General features: G+C 39.6%; 1 protein-coding gene across 4 annotated transcripts in view; it reads right to left on the bottom strand.

The window, feature by feature from the left end:
• The window catches only part of bsna (bassoon presynaptic cytomatrix protein a), a 135148-nt gene that overhangs the window by 80215 nt on the left and 38621 nt on the right, over nucleotides 1–16312 (bottom strand). For all 4 annotated transcript variants that reach the window (XM_004553990.3, XM_076878446.1, XM_004553991.3 and 1 more), the window contains exon 2: nucleotides 7023–8414. In XM_004553990.3, coding sequence (XP_004554047.2) covers nucleotides 7023–8414 — 1392 coding nt within the window. The remainder of the gene's footprint in view (nucleotides 1–7022; nucleotides 8415–16312) is intronic.

The following is a 16312-nucleotide window of genomic DNA, read 5'->3' as shown; positions in this document are numbered from 1 at the left end:
TTTTTGCTTGTATACTCATGTTTTTATTTTATTTTTTGAGTGTTTGCTTCCTGCACTTGTGTGCTTTCACCTACTGTGACCGTCTATTGTGTCCTGTTTAGTATCATCTTGTCTTGTTATCTCTCGGTTCCTAGCAAGTTTTCCTAGTGTATTTAGTCTGCCTGCATTTACATCTGTGAATTTGTCTCATACACTCCTGGAGTCATCCTCATGTTCACTCTCTCACTGCATCTAAGTAAACACTGTAATGTGATTTTTTTGTCTGAGTTGTGCGTTTGAGTCTTATTTTGCCTTCATCGGTTGTTAGAGAAGTTCATATTTCAAGAGGTAAAAACAACAGAGATGAGGCTTCAAGTTTTATTTATGCCCAATCAAATTCTGTAGTGCTCCTCGGGCCGGCTTGGTTCTCATAAGCTTAAAAATTAAAAAAGAGACATTGTATATGTTCTTCTCATTAAGACAAGGATGTGTGGCTTATGTGTTGTTTAAAACAGGTTTAATAACTGCTAAATACATGACAATGCATCCAAAACATAATGATTAACAGTGGTCCATGCATATTTTCATGAACAGTAATGCGGACATAATTCAAAGAAAAAAAGACATCTTTTTTTAGAATTAACCAAATTTTTATCTGTTAATATGCATTAATAGGTGCATTGTGTGAGGCATCTGGTTCAAATCTATGCCAAATGAAAACATGTTTGTCCATCCACTGTGGCGACCACTTGAGAATAAGAAAGTACCATCTTCTTTCTTGTTGGCTTTTGTGTGGAAGTAATCAGTCTGACTTTATCATGAGACTCAAGCTTAAGCATCTAAGCTTACAACGTACATCGCCATAGTATCTGCAAGATTAAGCACTCTGATGATGACAGTGTACACACAAACAAACACACAATACACTGTGTCTGTCACCGCAGACAGACACGCACAGGCAGACGAAGTGTGTGATTTTGAATACTTTCTCTGCACTCACAATCAGTGTTGGTCAAGTTACTTGAAAAAAGTAATCAGTAACTAATTACTGATTACTTCCCCCCAAAAGTAATCCTGTTACTTTACTGCTTATTTATTTTCAAATGTAATTACTTACTTAGTTACTTTTTAAAAACACGATTTACAACCTGAATAGGTAATAAAGCGATAGATCTTTCAGCCCAATTCTACTTTTTCTGCATAATCCATCATACAAAATGTAATCAAATGGAAAAGTCCCTTTTTAAAACTTGTTTTATTAGTTTTAATCTTTTAACTTTATGCATCAAGCAAAAATTTTATTATATGCAACATTCTCTGACTGGAAGAAATTTGTTTAACATTTAAACCTATTTTCTGCACATTCCAGCACATAAAATAAAATATTTTTTCTGTGTTTACGCTCAGTCTTTCAAATAAATGCAAGTGAAACACAGCAGAAAATAAATAAAATCAAAGACTAGTGGTCCTGTTGCTCTATTTTCACCTGTAAAGCAGGAGTGGGGTAGGCGGAGGCTTGCTCTGGTGCAGGTGTGCCGCAGCGGTCAGTGGAAGAATCTGCGAGTTTGTCTGTGAATTTCCCATTACGTGGTAGCGCACTCGATGCTTGCTCGGAAGTTAAGGGTTTTTTTCACTGTAAAAAGAAGTTTTCTTCCCACGCAGTGAACAGCGGACGCTAATGTTTTTGTCACTTTTTACGGAATCAAACTTAAAGTAAGGTCAGTACTTCCACGCTTTAAACGCTGCACGCTCATACTCTCTCCTGCACTCGATATATTATCCTTTGTTGATCTGCACACAGCTGTTGCCATGAACGCTTACGTCATTGTCATGAGACACTCTCGCAAAAAAATCACGGTTTTAGTAATGCAGCGTGCTTACGGGAAAGTAACAGTAATCTAATTACCTGTTTTGCAATAGTAATCCCTTACATTACTCGTTACTTGAAAAAAGTAATCAGATTACATGGGCAGTAACGCGTTACTGCGTGCACAACACATGTGCACAAACACAACGCAGCAGATTAAATGTCACAATCCCTAATCAGTTCTCTTCAGATGTGCAGATGCCCACAAACACAAATGTGACCTCATACACACACATTCAGACACACGGTCAGGTGGATGGGGTGTTGTTATCCTAGTAATTGTTCCGACGGCAGTCGTGACAGCCGAAAAAGTCTGAATGACAGACTGGACAGTGAAATAACCTCATTCACTCATTCACTAACACCTGGTCTATAAGCAGTGTGTGCGTTTGTGTGTGCATGTGTGGGTGTGTGAGTAGGTATCACCACGAGGAGAATGTTTGCACCACTAGAGACAAAGCTACTGATTAGTATTTTTCATGATGAAGCAAGTGATTTGGAACGGAGAATCTTGGAAAAGGGGGCTGGAAGGAAGGAAGTTTGCAGAAATGCAAGGAAAAGAAGGAGGAAAGAAAAAGCCGTGTAACTTCTTACTTTTCTTTTTCAGTAGACACTGCCTCCACCTTACATTTTTCATCTCTTTTGCTATTTATATATGTAAAAAAAACCCTATTTGAATAATTAATAAGTCAAACGAGCGCGACCTCCATGTTTCTCTATCCCACAGTGTTCCTGTCTTTCTTGAACTCATCTGAAGTGTGACGTCAGTAGCTTTCATTTTTTTTAGTAAAGGCAAAAAGTTTTATTTTGTTAGTGGCTTGTTCAAAAAATGACTCAAGCAGACACATTTATTGTTTGACAAAAGGACATTTTACATTCATCTCCAGATTATGGACTTTGATCTGAAGAGGTTGTAACATTGTTTAGGTTTTTATGATCTCATTCCACATTGTGATCCAATAAACTATATTGCCAAATGTATTCAAATCAAATCAAATCACTTTTATTGTCACATCACATGTGCAGGTACATTGGTACAGCACATGTGAGTGAAATTCTTGTGTGCGAGCTTCACAAGCAACAGAGTTGTGCAAAATACAATAATGTAAACAAGCAAAATACAAGAATGGTTACATCTGAAACTAATAAATATATGTACAATATATAATAGTATATGCATTTCTGGATGTGTATACTAAATATTTTCTACGTGTGTGTGTGTGTGTGTGTACACATATTTTACAAATTAAATAGAGTAAACAATAAATAAAATATATAAAAATATATATTCTGTCATATATATTCTGTCACCAATGCAAATTATTGAATTCAGTTGTTCCAATTGCTTCCATGGCCACAGGTGTATAAAATTAAGCACCTAGTCATGGAGACTGCTTCAACAAACATTTGTGAAAGAATGGGTCGCTTTGCGGCGCTCAGTGAATTCCAGTGTGGTGACGTGATAGGATGCCACCTGTGCAACAAGTCCAGTTGTGAAGGTTTCCTCACTACTAAATATTTCACAGTCAGCTTCTAGTGGTATTATAAGAAAGTGGAAGTGATTGGGAACGACAGCAGCTCAGGCACGAAGTGGTAGACCATGTAAAATCACAGAGTGGCATCAGTGGATGCTGAGGTGCATAGTGCACAAAGGTCACCAAATTTCTGCAGAATCAATCACTACAGACCTCCAAACGTCATGTAGCATTCATGTAGCTCAAGAACAGTGTGTAGAGATCTTCATGGAATGGGTTTCAGTGGCAGAGCAGGTCCATCCAAGGCTTATATCACCAAACGCAATACAGATTTGGTGGATTGGGGATTATGGTGTAGTACTGTTTTTCAAGAACTGGGCTCGGCCCCTTACTTCCAGTGAAAGGAACTCTTACTGCTTCAGCATACCAAGATGTTTTGGACAGTGTCATCCTCCCAAGTTTCTGTGAACACTTTGGGGATGGCCCCTTCCTGTTCCAATATGACTGCACACTGCTGCACAAAGCGAGGTTCATAAAGACATGGTGAGCGAGTTTGGTGTGGAAGAACTTGACTGGTCTGCACAGGATCCTGACCTCAACCCAACGTAACACCTTTGGGATGAACTAGAGTGGAGACTGTGAGCCAAGCCCTCTCGTCCAACTTCAGTGTCTGACCTCACAAATGTGCTTCTGAATGGTCAAAAGTTCCCATAAATACTCCTAAACCTTGGAAAACCTTTCCAGAAGAGTTGAAGCTGTTATAGCACGGATTTATCGCTTTAAACTGTGGTAACACTTTTATGACCTGTGATGTAATAAAATTATGTTACAGCCCAAAATTTCCATTTGCTGTTCCAATATAATCTAGAAGTTTTACACATATAGGACTTGTTTGTCAGAGACATGTATCCAGTAAATCACAAAGAGTTAAGATAAACTGTAAAAACCTGCAAAGTCAGCCCGGAGTGAGCTGATGGGAATCGTTATCAGGTATAGAAATGACTGTACATGCAGTTCATCTGTGATATCATCACTTCTTTGCTGGCTTCTCTCCTCATCCCTCTTTGCTTCACTTGCTTGATTTATTACCTTCTTCTTTGTCCTACTGTTCTAATTACTGGTTTTTGCATGTGTGTGTGCGTGCATGTGCACTAGTGCCTGTCTTCCCTCTGGACTAAAAGCTGTACATGATTCAGGTCTACATGTCTGGTTTCCTCTCAGCTGCTGTCAAGCTCTCTTTCTGACTGTTTGCACCATTGCTCTGTTCTTTGTCCCACTTTATTCATTTTCCTTTTTATTCCTCCTTTGTTTCTATGAATGTCTCTTCATCCATCTCAGTTCCACCTTGAGTTCCTTTTTAACATTTTCTAAGAATTTCTCTCCATTAATAATGTACCTTTTTGTCCATTTCTATTTCTACTTTTTTTCTGTATGCTTATAATGACTAATGTTCATGATGATGCCCATCTTTTCTCCTCATAATTTGCCTTTTTTTAGAGAGCTCAGAAGTTAGTAGAATATGCTGTCACCATCATCTTTGACTCTAATTGGCTTAAAGAAATGATTTTATATGGTTGTTATATCACTTTTCTACTCCTTCTCTCTGTGTCCACCTTCTCTTTTCTCATTTTATGCACTTTTTAGGACCTGCAGGCCTTAACCCACATTGCAAAGAAACACACATCTACTTGCTATCTACAGGTAGTAAGTCCAAGTAAGTCCACTTATGAATAAGCGTGGTATCTTCAATGATATGGCCCATTCCTTCTTGTTATTGTGTTAGTGTGTATTTATCACCGTCCTGCATACTATAGTAAAGGCACTTATATATAGCCCTGTGTATTATATCTAGGTCTATTATGAGGCAAGCACTTCACAGTACTGTTAAGTACTAAAGACCTTGGAGGCATTAAACTGCCTCAAAGTAAATATGCCATGAGTCTCTGTAAATCTGCCAGACTCACTGACTTCCATGCATCCTTGCTTATTTTCTTTCATGCATTTCCTTCATCAGTCCCTTCCTTCCTTTCAGTCTGACTTCCTTCTCTGCTTTATTACTTACCTTCTCAACTCTTACACTCCCCCCTTCTCCTTCCATTTCTTACATTATTCTTCTGCGACATTTGTTCCTTATCTTTTCCTTCTTCCTCTATTTCTAACTTCCTGAAATACTTGCCATCTTTTCTTTTCTCTTGCTTTCTCTCCTCTTTTCAACTCTAAGCCTGCACTGGATCGATAAAAGGGAAGGTGAGAGGGCGGTTGGCCTTTACGCTTGTTTCTTTATACCATGAGCAGAGGTACTTTGGGAGACACAAAGACAGCGAAACAGAAAAGGATGTCTATGTTTTGTGATTATGGGTCTCCTAGGAACAGTCTTTTCTCTCCTCTTGTGTTTTGTCTTCAACGCGTAGCTCACTGGATTGCTACATATTATTTTATTTCATCATTCATTCATTTTAATTCATCGACATGTGCACGGCAGTCCATCTAAGGTGACATGAAGAAAAGAAAGAGAGATCAAGGGGTGCTGATGTCACAGTGGATTATGATACATAAAAACTCCAGAATATTGTTATGAATCTCACTACTGTACATGTAGATGTTTCTGTGTTACAATTAGTATGATTACTAATCTTTATTGAGAAAAGTGGGTTAAATACAGGCTACTGTAGCCCAGCGGGACAGCGGAGAGAGGCAAAGAAGTGGTACTTAATTTAGATAACGAGATAACACATTAACTAAAGAATGAACTTCTGAATAATTTTCGAAATTTTTGTTTAATGTAAATTTATGAACTGAAACAAAACCACGTTCAATTAGATCAAATACAAAGGTGAAAGGAGCACATACTGTCAGTACAAGCTGTGCACACACAGTTTATGGTTTTCTTTGGTCAGTATACCCGAGTTAGATTTTATTTATTTGTAAGCAGCAAGTTTTAACATGATCGAATTTTCTTTATCGTGTTGCCAGGCCACACTCCTGACCTCATGTTCTACCTTTGGCCATTTTAAACTGTGCCCAGGACAGAAACAGCTGCATTGTGCTGCTAACACAACTTCAGCTCTTTGCAAACATCTGCACAGACAGCATGCTAATGCTAACCTAGCCAAGAACCCAGAGTGATGTTAAAGCTGCGCAAATGCCGACCCCAGCCCTGAACTTAACAGGTAACAAACTGATAAGAAGAACATCCAAAAAATAAAAATGGAAAGGGGGAAGTTAGGGATTAAAACGAGATATGGAAAACTCTAGTAGAAGTAACGAAAAACTCATAAATAAAAACAATTAATGAATTCAGGAGGGACATCTAAATTTATACAAATGTAGCAGGTGTAGTAAGATGGAAATGAAGAAACGGGAATAAAACAAAACAACATCTTTGTTATATCATAAAAAGAAAACGAAAATGTAAAATGAAAACCTGAGTGAAAAAACAGATCATGATAAAGGATAAGGCTTAAGAAAAATATATATTTTTTAGAGAAACTGAAACACGAGCTGCACATCTAACGGCATCCACACAGTGAAGAGGATTAGGTTCAACAGTGGAATGAAGAACATTATCTGCTTGTTGAATGTTATTGATTGTTTGGTGAAAAGTAAATTTGACGGCGTTTGTACTAGTAGAGTTTTTGTTCTTGTATGTCTGCAATAACATGTGTTCAGTGTGATGTCTGTAGGTGTTCCGTTCCTCTTACCTCCACCAGATGTGGTGTTGGGTTGAAGCCGCACAAGTTACACACTTGGCTGTGACACTGCGTGCAGGTATTGTAGTTAGGTGGGTCGGAGCTACTGATGTTCAGCTCTGTTTTACAAAGAGGACAGTTCACTTTGGGTTTCACAGGCTCTGGAGCAACCACAGGTGCTGCTGCCACAGGCTCCTGCTTCTGCTGCACTTTCTGCTGATGAGTAGGTGTTTTCTGCTGTTGCTGTCCTTGTGGTTGTGTTTTTTGTCCTTGCTGTCCTTTCTGTTGATGAGCAGGTGACTGCTTCTGCATTTCTTGTTGTTGGGGCACGGTCTGCTGCTGTTGCTTCTGGGTTGGCATATGGGGTCCACCCATAGGACCACCCATTTGGCTTGGTGCATGAAGACCTCCCATTTGGCTCGGTGCATGAGGACCCCCCATTTGGCTTGGAGCATAAGGACCTCCCATTTGACTTTGAACATTAGGACCACCCATTTGGCTTGGAGCATGAGGACCCCCCATAGTGAATGGTTTAGTACTGGTGGTCCCTTGTTGTTGCTGCCTGTTGTCAGGTGTTGCATTACTGAACACCACCTTGCCTCGTGCAGGGCTTGGCTGGGTGGAGGCGGTAGGTAGCGGGTCAACATTGATCAAGGTACTAGCCTGATTAAGCAGTGATGCCCCAAAGCCAAACAGTTTGGTCAGGCCATCCTGGGCAGGAGGGGCCTGACTCTGAGGTCTGTGGGCTGGGGAGGATCCAGCACTTCTGGTCTGGTCGTGGCGTGCCATAGATTGGTGCATTGGGGAACCACGACCCAAATCTGGTTGGGAAGGTGCCTTGGTCAAACCAGGGAGGGGTACTGCACCAGGGTGAGGAATCCGAGGACCCCCTGGTTGGCTAAAGCCTCCTGTGGGACCTCTAATAGTTCCTGGAGCTCCAGGACCGGTCTGGGAGTATGGATCAGATCTCATGCCCTGCTGAGAAGGCCCTGTATGAGACTGGGAGCCACCAGGGCCTGGATGTCTCTGTAAGCCAGGGGATGTATAAGACTGAGTCTGGGACCCTAGCTGTGATGAAGCATATGACTGCTGCTGAGACTGTGGATACTGCTGCGACTGGGAGTAGGGCTGAGTCTGGCTGTAGGGCTGAGACTGAGGTTGCTGTTGCTGCTGCTGCTGCTGCTGCTGCTGCCGCCGCTGGGTGGGCTGACTCTGTGCCAAAGATTTTGGCTGCGCTGCTGCTGTCGGCTGTGTTGGCTGAGGCGCAGGCTGCTGAGGCTGGACAATCGGCTTGGCTTGGTGGGACGGAGAGTGAATCTGCTGTTGGCTCTTAGAACGAGGCGTGGTCATATCAATGCCGAGAGCTCTCTGCATCTGACAGTTCAGACACAGCCATTCCTGGACCTGCAGGCAAAAAAATACAAAAAATACAAAAAAACTAATGAGTATGCTTAAAATCCACTTTTTCAATTTGAAAAACCATTTTACTTTGTCTCTGTAACAATAATGCATACATAGTTTTTGGCAACAGTTTGGTCGAAGTCTTTCATTGGCACTATAGAGTTAGTTCTGAGTGAAATATTCGCATGGTGACTGTATTGTGAATACGTCAGTCAACTAAATGGAAATAGGTTCAATGTAATTTCCTTGACCACATCTTTGGCATTACCACTGAAACGTAAATCAGGTATCTGTCAGTTTGAACAATTCTTTGTGTAACACTGGAAGGGTCAGTAAGGCTCAAGAACGTTAATGATGTAGTGTTACCATTGAGCTATCACTATAATTAATTCATATTTTCTTTCAAAGGTGATTACTATTGATTCCTCTGAATATTATTGATGACTCAGACATGACACACTAGTGTTTCCTAGTTTCCTAGTTCCTAGTTTCCACCCAAACCACATAATCTGTGTTCATTCACCCGACTTGCACATGAAATATGATTCATTAGTCTTTCCATAGATGTCTTATGTAAAGACAATATAGCAGTTATCAATTAGAACCAGAGGGAGAGAAATCAACCACAAACTGACTGCAATGCTTAATGACAGCACGGTAGAAACTGCAACCGAAGTGAAAAGAATTGCATCCCTCACATGTGCCAAAAAACATAATCCACACAGACACACAGGTATGCGCACATGCTACCATACAGATACAGCATGAGCACAAAGGAGATACAAACAGATGTACAAAGAGATACAGTCAAATGAAACAAATATGCAACACTCCTCACCATCTAAAAATAAAAATAAAGCATCACCCTGCTCCTCCTCCTCCTCTTCTTCTGTCCTCCTCCTTCCTTTTCTTCCTCCTCCAGATGAGAGCTGATACTCCCTTGTGTCCGGACCTTGCTTGCTTCTCTAATTTCTCCCGACTGCGAAAACAACCCAGCTCCTCTCTCAGCTGTGCCAGTCTCCTCTTGTCCTGTCTTTCCAACTGTAGCTTTGCATTCACCACTGCTACCTTGCTGCCATAAATAGTGCTATTTTAGCTCCCCTGCAGTCAGAGCAAAGCTAGTAAATCTCTGCACGTTTCATGCATTTCTCCCATCCCCTTTTCTTCCCACAATGCAATGCGCAGATGTACTGTGTTACCCCACCCGCTGTTCAATAACACCCCCCTACCCACCCATCCCTTTTCTAATTTTTTTGCAAAGGGGTACAGTGGAAGTTGGCTCCTTGAATTTAAAGGGTAGGATGTGCAAACATTGGGACAGGAGAGAGAAAAAAGCCTGCATCACTCACATACCCTAACTAAGCAATTTCTCCCACTGTGCTGCTTTGCTGTCTGGCATTTTCTAGCTTGACAGCATTACTGATCCCATGTTCCGTTACAGCTACATCGCTACACCCCGACATCGTCTGTTCCTCCTTAACATATTCTCTCTTTAGCTTTCCTACCTAGCATCTGCTTCTTCTGTCTCTGTTTTTCTTCTTTAATTCTCTCTTCTTTCCTCCTCTTGTTTTCATCTTTATCCCATTTTTCTGTTCTCTTTCTGATCAGTTTGAAAATGTAGGTCTCGTTCCTCAAATAGCTAAAGTGGAAAGAAATTTAAAAGTCTAATTTTGCTGTGCACGGTCCTCCTATGTTGTGTTGTCATAATTACATCTGATGAAGATGCAGAGGGGGAGAAAGAAGAAGAGAAGTGGATAAGGAGGAAGAGAAGGGGGGACTGATTTTAATCCTGTCTCCCTGTCTACCCCTCTGCTTTAAACACTACATCACAAGAGACATTGGAAGGAACGAGGGATGCAGTGAAGAATGGAGGGATGGAAAGAACAGGGAGGAGATGGAAAAAGCAAACAGTGGAGAGAAAGAAGTCAGCAGTTTTTTTAATCCCAGCAGCTCTTCAGCTCTCATCATGTCAAGCTTAATCAACAGCACAGCAAAGCAGAATCTGAGCTTCCACGATGTGGTTAAAACCAGTGAATCCTTTGCACGTGCACCTGTGCCGTAACAGATGAGGAACAATGTCTTTGCTAATTGTGCAGGAGTTACAGGTTTTGTTCAACAATTTACACAAAAGTGATGATAACTCTGCCCTTTTTTTAAACACAGAAGAGAAAAACCAAGTGGAAACTACAATGGATACTAAGTCTGGGGTGTACAAAACAAACCTCACTGGGTACATTGGTTTTTGTACATGCAAAATTACAAAGGGTGTGATCAGCATGCTCTGAACCAATCACATCTAATCATTCAGACAGAACTCTACCAGTGACAGAGAATCACAACAAAAAAGCTCGGCTTACAAAAGGAGCTCACAACTTTGTCGCCTGCAAGTTGGTTGGCATGATATTGGCCCCATTCTAATTCAGACTCTACCTCTTCCTCCCTGGACACTAACACTGCATTTGTGCCGCTCCAAACCAACTATCCTTAAGTGAGAGAAAATCAAGGGCATCGTAATGATGCTGCTGTATTTCAAGTCTCCATTTCATTAAGAGACCTTGGAGCTACGCTGGTTTCAGGTTCTGTTTAGTCATTTCCTGTTTTATTATGAATATTTATTTCATTTAATTCTACTTCTTATGTTTGTTTTTTAACCTCTAGTTTTGTCCTCCATCTGTCAACAGTAATCAAATTTGACTCTTATGTAGCTCTTCGCAGGTGTCACATCATCTTGTTACTCCTTGTACTCGACCTAACTAGGCTTTTCCTTGTGCATGAGTGCATGAGCACTTGTGCATGAGCTCTAGTTTCACATAGTAAAGCATGAACAGTTGTAGACGTAGATCTATCAGAGGTTTTTAGTAAGGTAACCTCTTGAAGTGCAACAGGAGGAAATGTCTTACAATCCAAAGATGTGCACTCGATATTATCCATTTTATATAGCGCCAAACCACAACAACACTGGTGTCAAGGTGCTTCATATAGTAAATGCTACAATGCTAAAATCCAATCAACAGCAGGAATTCAACCTTGTAATTACTGTATTTCTTAATTAATACACTAACTATAAGGTTACTGTAGGCGTGAAGGCCCGCAGACTTGAAAAACAGACTCATGTCTGTGTTCACAAATTTCTACCAGTCAGCTTGCATGTGGTGTGCTGCTTAGCTCAGACCATTTCCCAGACCCACAGAAGTTATCAAAAGAATAAATAGCTGAAAATGTTTGTTTTTTTTTGAAAGGAGGAAAATGAGCCCTGACAATCTCCAACAATGCTGACTCTGCACACTCACACAGGAGGAAAAATGGGAGGGGGGCGGGGGGCTTCTCTGCATTGTAGCTTCTTATGCATACATCACAGAAACATGAATCAAGATTTAAATGGAAGAGCATACTTATTACATGATATAAATTGCAAGAGAGCTTTCCTGTTCTCAAGCATTTTCAATAGCACAGCACATTTGACCTTCATATGATAGAAGAATTGCTTTCAGTCTAATCTTTGTTAGCTCTTGGTGCAAATATGTCTGCAAGAACTGTTTCTCCTGAGGCTGAAGCGCCAATAAAACTTAAAGAATAGTATAAAGAACAGCTTTATTACTGGAACAACACGTTTCGGCCTGTGCCCTTCGTTATATTACAAATACACACATTTATATACAGAACATTTTGCCTAATAACAGAATATGTTGTTTACCAGTGCAAAAAATGAATCATAATATGTTTATTAAGAAGAATAACATAACCTAGTGACCTGTTGTTAAGGTCTGGTGAATTAAAAACATAAAAGTACTGTAAATGCCACAGACTTATTTACAAGACTGTGAATGATGTTTTCCGAGAAAAACAAGCACACTGCAGACTATAACTGTAACCTCTTATCTCCACTTTGAGAAGCACAGCTCTCCTCAAGGATTCTGATTTCCTCAATCACATTTCACTTTCTCTTTCTGTTGCTACCACTCTTATTTCTCTGTAGACACTTCACACCTCCACCCACACACATGGAGGTCTCAGCTCCTCTTGCAACAGTCATTAGCCTGAAGGTCAGGTCTGTCTATTTAAGAGGCTGATCTCTGTCAGTATTGTGTCTCTACGACACAATATGATCGCAGTGAAAACAATTGGATTCATCTTTAACAGGGCCAGAGGTGTCAAACAGCTGAACAGATGCTGTAATGCAGATAGGGAGACTCATTTGATGTTGCCCAAATGAATACAGATGTTGCAGGTGGTAAGAAATAGATAAACTGTGTTTACTCAAATAACCAAACTATAGCAGACAGTTAAATATGAGCAAGAAAACCATTTTGGCAATTAAGAGAATGAATTGGTGAATATGTAACCCCCCCATACTTTCTGGTGAACCATCAATCAATATCTTTAATCATTTACAAGTCAGCACGGTGAACGCAGAGGCATCTGTTAGTCCTAAAGGAATAAAAAGAATAGGAGCCAGGGCTAAAAAATTAATTTAGATTAAAGATCTAAATAAGAAGATTCACAGCTGGGGAGGGAGCATAGAGGGTTAAACAATGAAGTCATTAGAATGGCATGGCAGTGCAAAATCCATCAAAATGTGGCTGGGACAGATGCACGAAGAACATACAATGAAGCTCTACTTTTGAGTACAGGAGTCAAGTGGAAGTTCACTGTGACTCTAATTTGTAACTAACTAGCCTGGAGACACAGACAGAGAAGACAAGAGGAGGTGGGAGGGTCAAGATCTAATCAGTGAGCTAAAACAGCATAGAGGAGGAAGTCTGTGAGGTCTTCATGGCTCTGCCTTTCTCACTATCGCACATCTCTGTTTGTTTTTCTCCCGCTATCTCCTAATTAATGAAAACAGTTAATAGGAACTAGACAGATGAGGCTGAATAAATTCATTAATACATTTAATGTTGTTATCCTGTTGATTTGCAAGGTTCAAACTGCCTGAATTACACAGAGTACTTCACATGTAGAACACAGCAATAGTAATATAAACTAGAAAAATTTGCATTTCCTGCGAAAATGCAGTGTGGATGCTTAAAGCTGAAGCTGTATGCAAAAAGTAGCTGAAAAAGCTGAAAAGTTGCAGAAATTGTAAAAACTTTGCAGAAGCAAAAGAAGTTTGCTAAAATGGAATAACTTAGCAGAACTGCAATATCTTAGAGGAAACACAATACTTGGCAGAAATACAATAGCATAGCAGAATTTAGCAGAAATATTGTAACTTACCAGAAACATAACTTCTCAAAAATACAAGAATTTAGGAGAAATAGTATAAGATAACAGAAAGAATATATTTAGCCAAAAATACTTAAACATTACAGAAACACTATGATTTAGAAAAATAGTACAACAGAGCAGAAATATTGTGATTTACCAGAGACACTGTGATGAACTATGAATATTGTAATTTTAAATTGAGACTATGTTTTAGCACAAATATTATAATTTGGCAGAAATACTATAATTTAGCAGAAATACTATATTAAGCACAAATCCTATAAAAAGCAGAAATGGTATGATTAAGCATAAATTCTACATTTAGTAGAAATACTTTGTTTTAGCACAAATCACATAAAAAGCAGAAATACTGTACTATGATTTAGTAGAAAAACTATAATTAATCAGAAATACTAAATTTAGCAGAAATACTATATTAAGCACAAATCCTATGAAAAGCAGAAATAGTATGATTAAGCATAAATACTACATTTAGCAGAAATACTATATTAAGCACAAATCCTATAAAAGCAGAAATAGTATATTAAGCACAAATCTTATAAAATAGCAGAAATAGTATGATTTAGCACAATAGTAATAAGTTAAACAGAAAAATTGGAAAAGCAAAATGGACAGCTGAAAAAATGCTGAACATGCTGAGGTTCCCTCAAATATACTTGTTAAATGACAAAAATCTGCAAAAAAATTTATGACAGCCACACAATTACAAATATGTACACATGAGGAAACACACATGCACAGAGAGACACACACACAAGATCCAATTCAGTCAACCAGTCTAAATATATTGAATTTGAATCTTACAATGAGATCATCCCATTAAAAGGCTTTCTCTCTCTCTCTCTCTCTCTCTCTCCCTGTCACACACACACACACACACACACACACACACACACACACACACACACACACACACAGGGAGAGAGAAGTAAGTTTCTAGGTCAGCCTGGGAGCTGCTGAATTTGAATCCACCAATCAGAGAGCCTGTGTACTTTTTCCCGCCAAAACATGTGCCTCTTTTTACACACGCAGCACAGAGAGGCACAGGATTATTGCAGCCTATTTCTCATAGTGAGGACTCCCCTCAAACAAATGACCATAATTTCCAAACCGTAGGGGCTAGAACGGTCATTCTTACACCGTTTTGTTCAGAAGAGATGGGGGAATCTTCAAGTGTTGACAATTTAATATTAAAATATGAATTTTTAGAGATATATGACATGGATGACTTGTTGACTTAGAAGCCACGAATTCCCCAATATGCAAATTTGAATGCCTGAGACCACATATGTGATTGGCTGGCTGGGAAGCCGTGCAGGCCCTGATTTGTGGGTTTGAATTCCTCAGCCCTCAGATATGATTGGCTGGCTTAGAAGCCACGAAGGCCCCAATATGCAAATTTGAATGCCTCAGGACACTTATTTGATTGGCTGGGAAACTGTGCAGGCCCTGATTTGAAAATTTGAATGTCTCAGTCCTCACAGAGGATTGGCTGCCTGGGGACCTGGCAGAAATATATAGAAATACTATTATTAAGCATAAATACTACATTTAGTAGAAATACTATGTTTTAGCACAAATATTATAAAAAGAAGAAAAACTATAATTTAGCAGAAATACTATATTAAGCACAAATCCTATAAAAAGCAGAAATACTATAATTTAGAACAAATAGTATAAAAAGCAGAAATACTATAATTTAGCAGAAATACTATGTTAAGCACAAATCCTATAAAAAGCAGAAATACTATAATTTAGCAGAAATACTATGTTAGGCACAAATCCTATAAAAAGCAGAAATACTATAATTTAGCAGAAATACTATATTAGGCATAAATCCTATGAAAAGCAGAAATAGTTTGATTTAGCAGAAATACTGTATTTAGCACAAGTACCGAAAAGTACCAGGAATACTATGATTTAGCAGAATAGTAATAACTTATTGAAACACAAATGCACAGAGGGACACACAAACACAGGCTCTAATCCAGTCAACCAGTCTAACTATGTTCAATTTAAATCCTACAATGACATGCTGTCAAATAAGGGCAGGGTCCTCTCTCTCCCACTAAACACACACACACACACACACACACACACACACACACACACACACACACACACACACACACACAGGGAGAGAGGACTAAGTTTCTAGGTCAGCCTGGGAGCTGCTGAATTTGAATCCACCAATCAGAGAGGCTGTTTACGTTTTCCCGCCAAAACAGGTGCATCTTTTTACACACGCAGCACAGAGACATAGACCTGCTTCTTTCAGTTTATTTCACATAGTGAGGATTCCCCTCAAACAAATGACCATAATTTCCTAACCATAGGGGCTAGAGCGGTCATTCTTACACCGTTTTGTTCAGAAGAGATGGGGGAATCTTCAAGTGTTGACAATTTATCATTAAAATATGAATTTTTAGAGATATATGACATGGATGACTTGTTGACTTAGAAGCCACGAATTCCCCAATATGCAAATTTGAATACCTGGAGCCCACATACATAATTTGCTGGCTGGGAAGCTGTGCAGGCCCTGATTTGTGGATTTGAATTCCTCAGCCCTCAGATATGATTGGCTGGCTTAGAAGCCATGAAGGCCCCAATATGCAAATTTGAATGCCTCAGGACACATATATGATTGGCTGGGAAGCCGTGCAGGCCCT

Source organism: Maylandia zebra, linkage group LG20 (genome assembly GCF_041146795.1).
Source record: "Maylandia zebra isolate NMK-2024a linkage group LG20, Mzebra_GT3a, whole genome shotgun sequence".
Lineage (NCBI taxonomy): Eukaryota > Metazoa > Chordata > Actinopteri > Cichliformes > Cichlidae > Maylandia > Maylandia zebra.
Note: the sequence above shows the minus strand (reverse complement) of the source record. Positions and strands in the feature narration are given on the sequence as shown.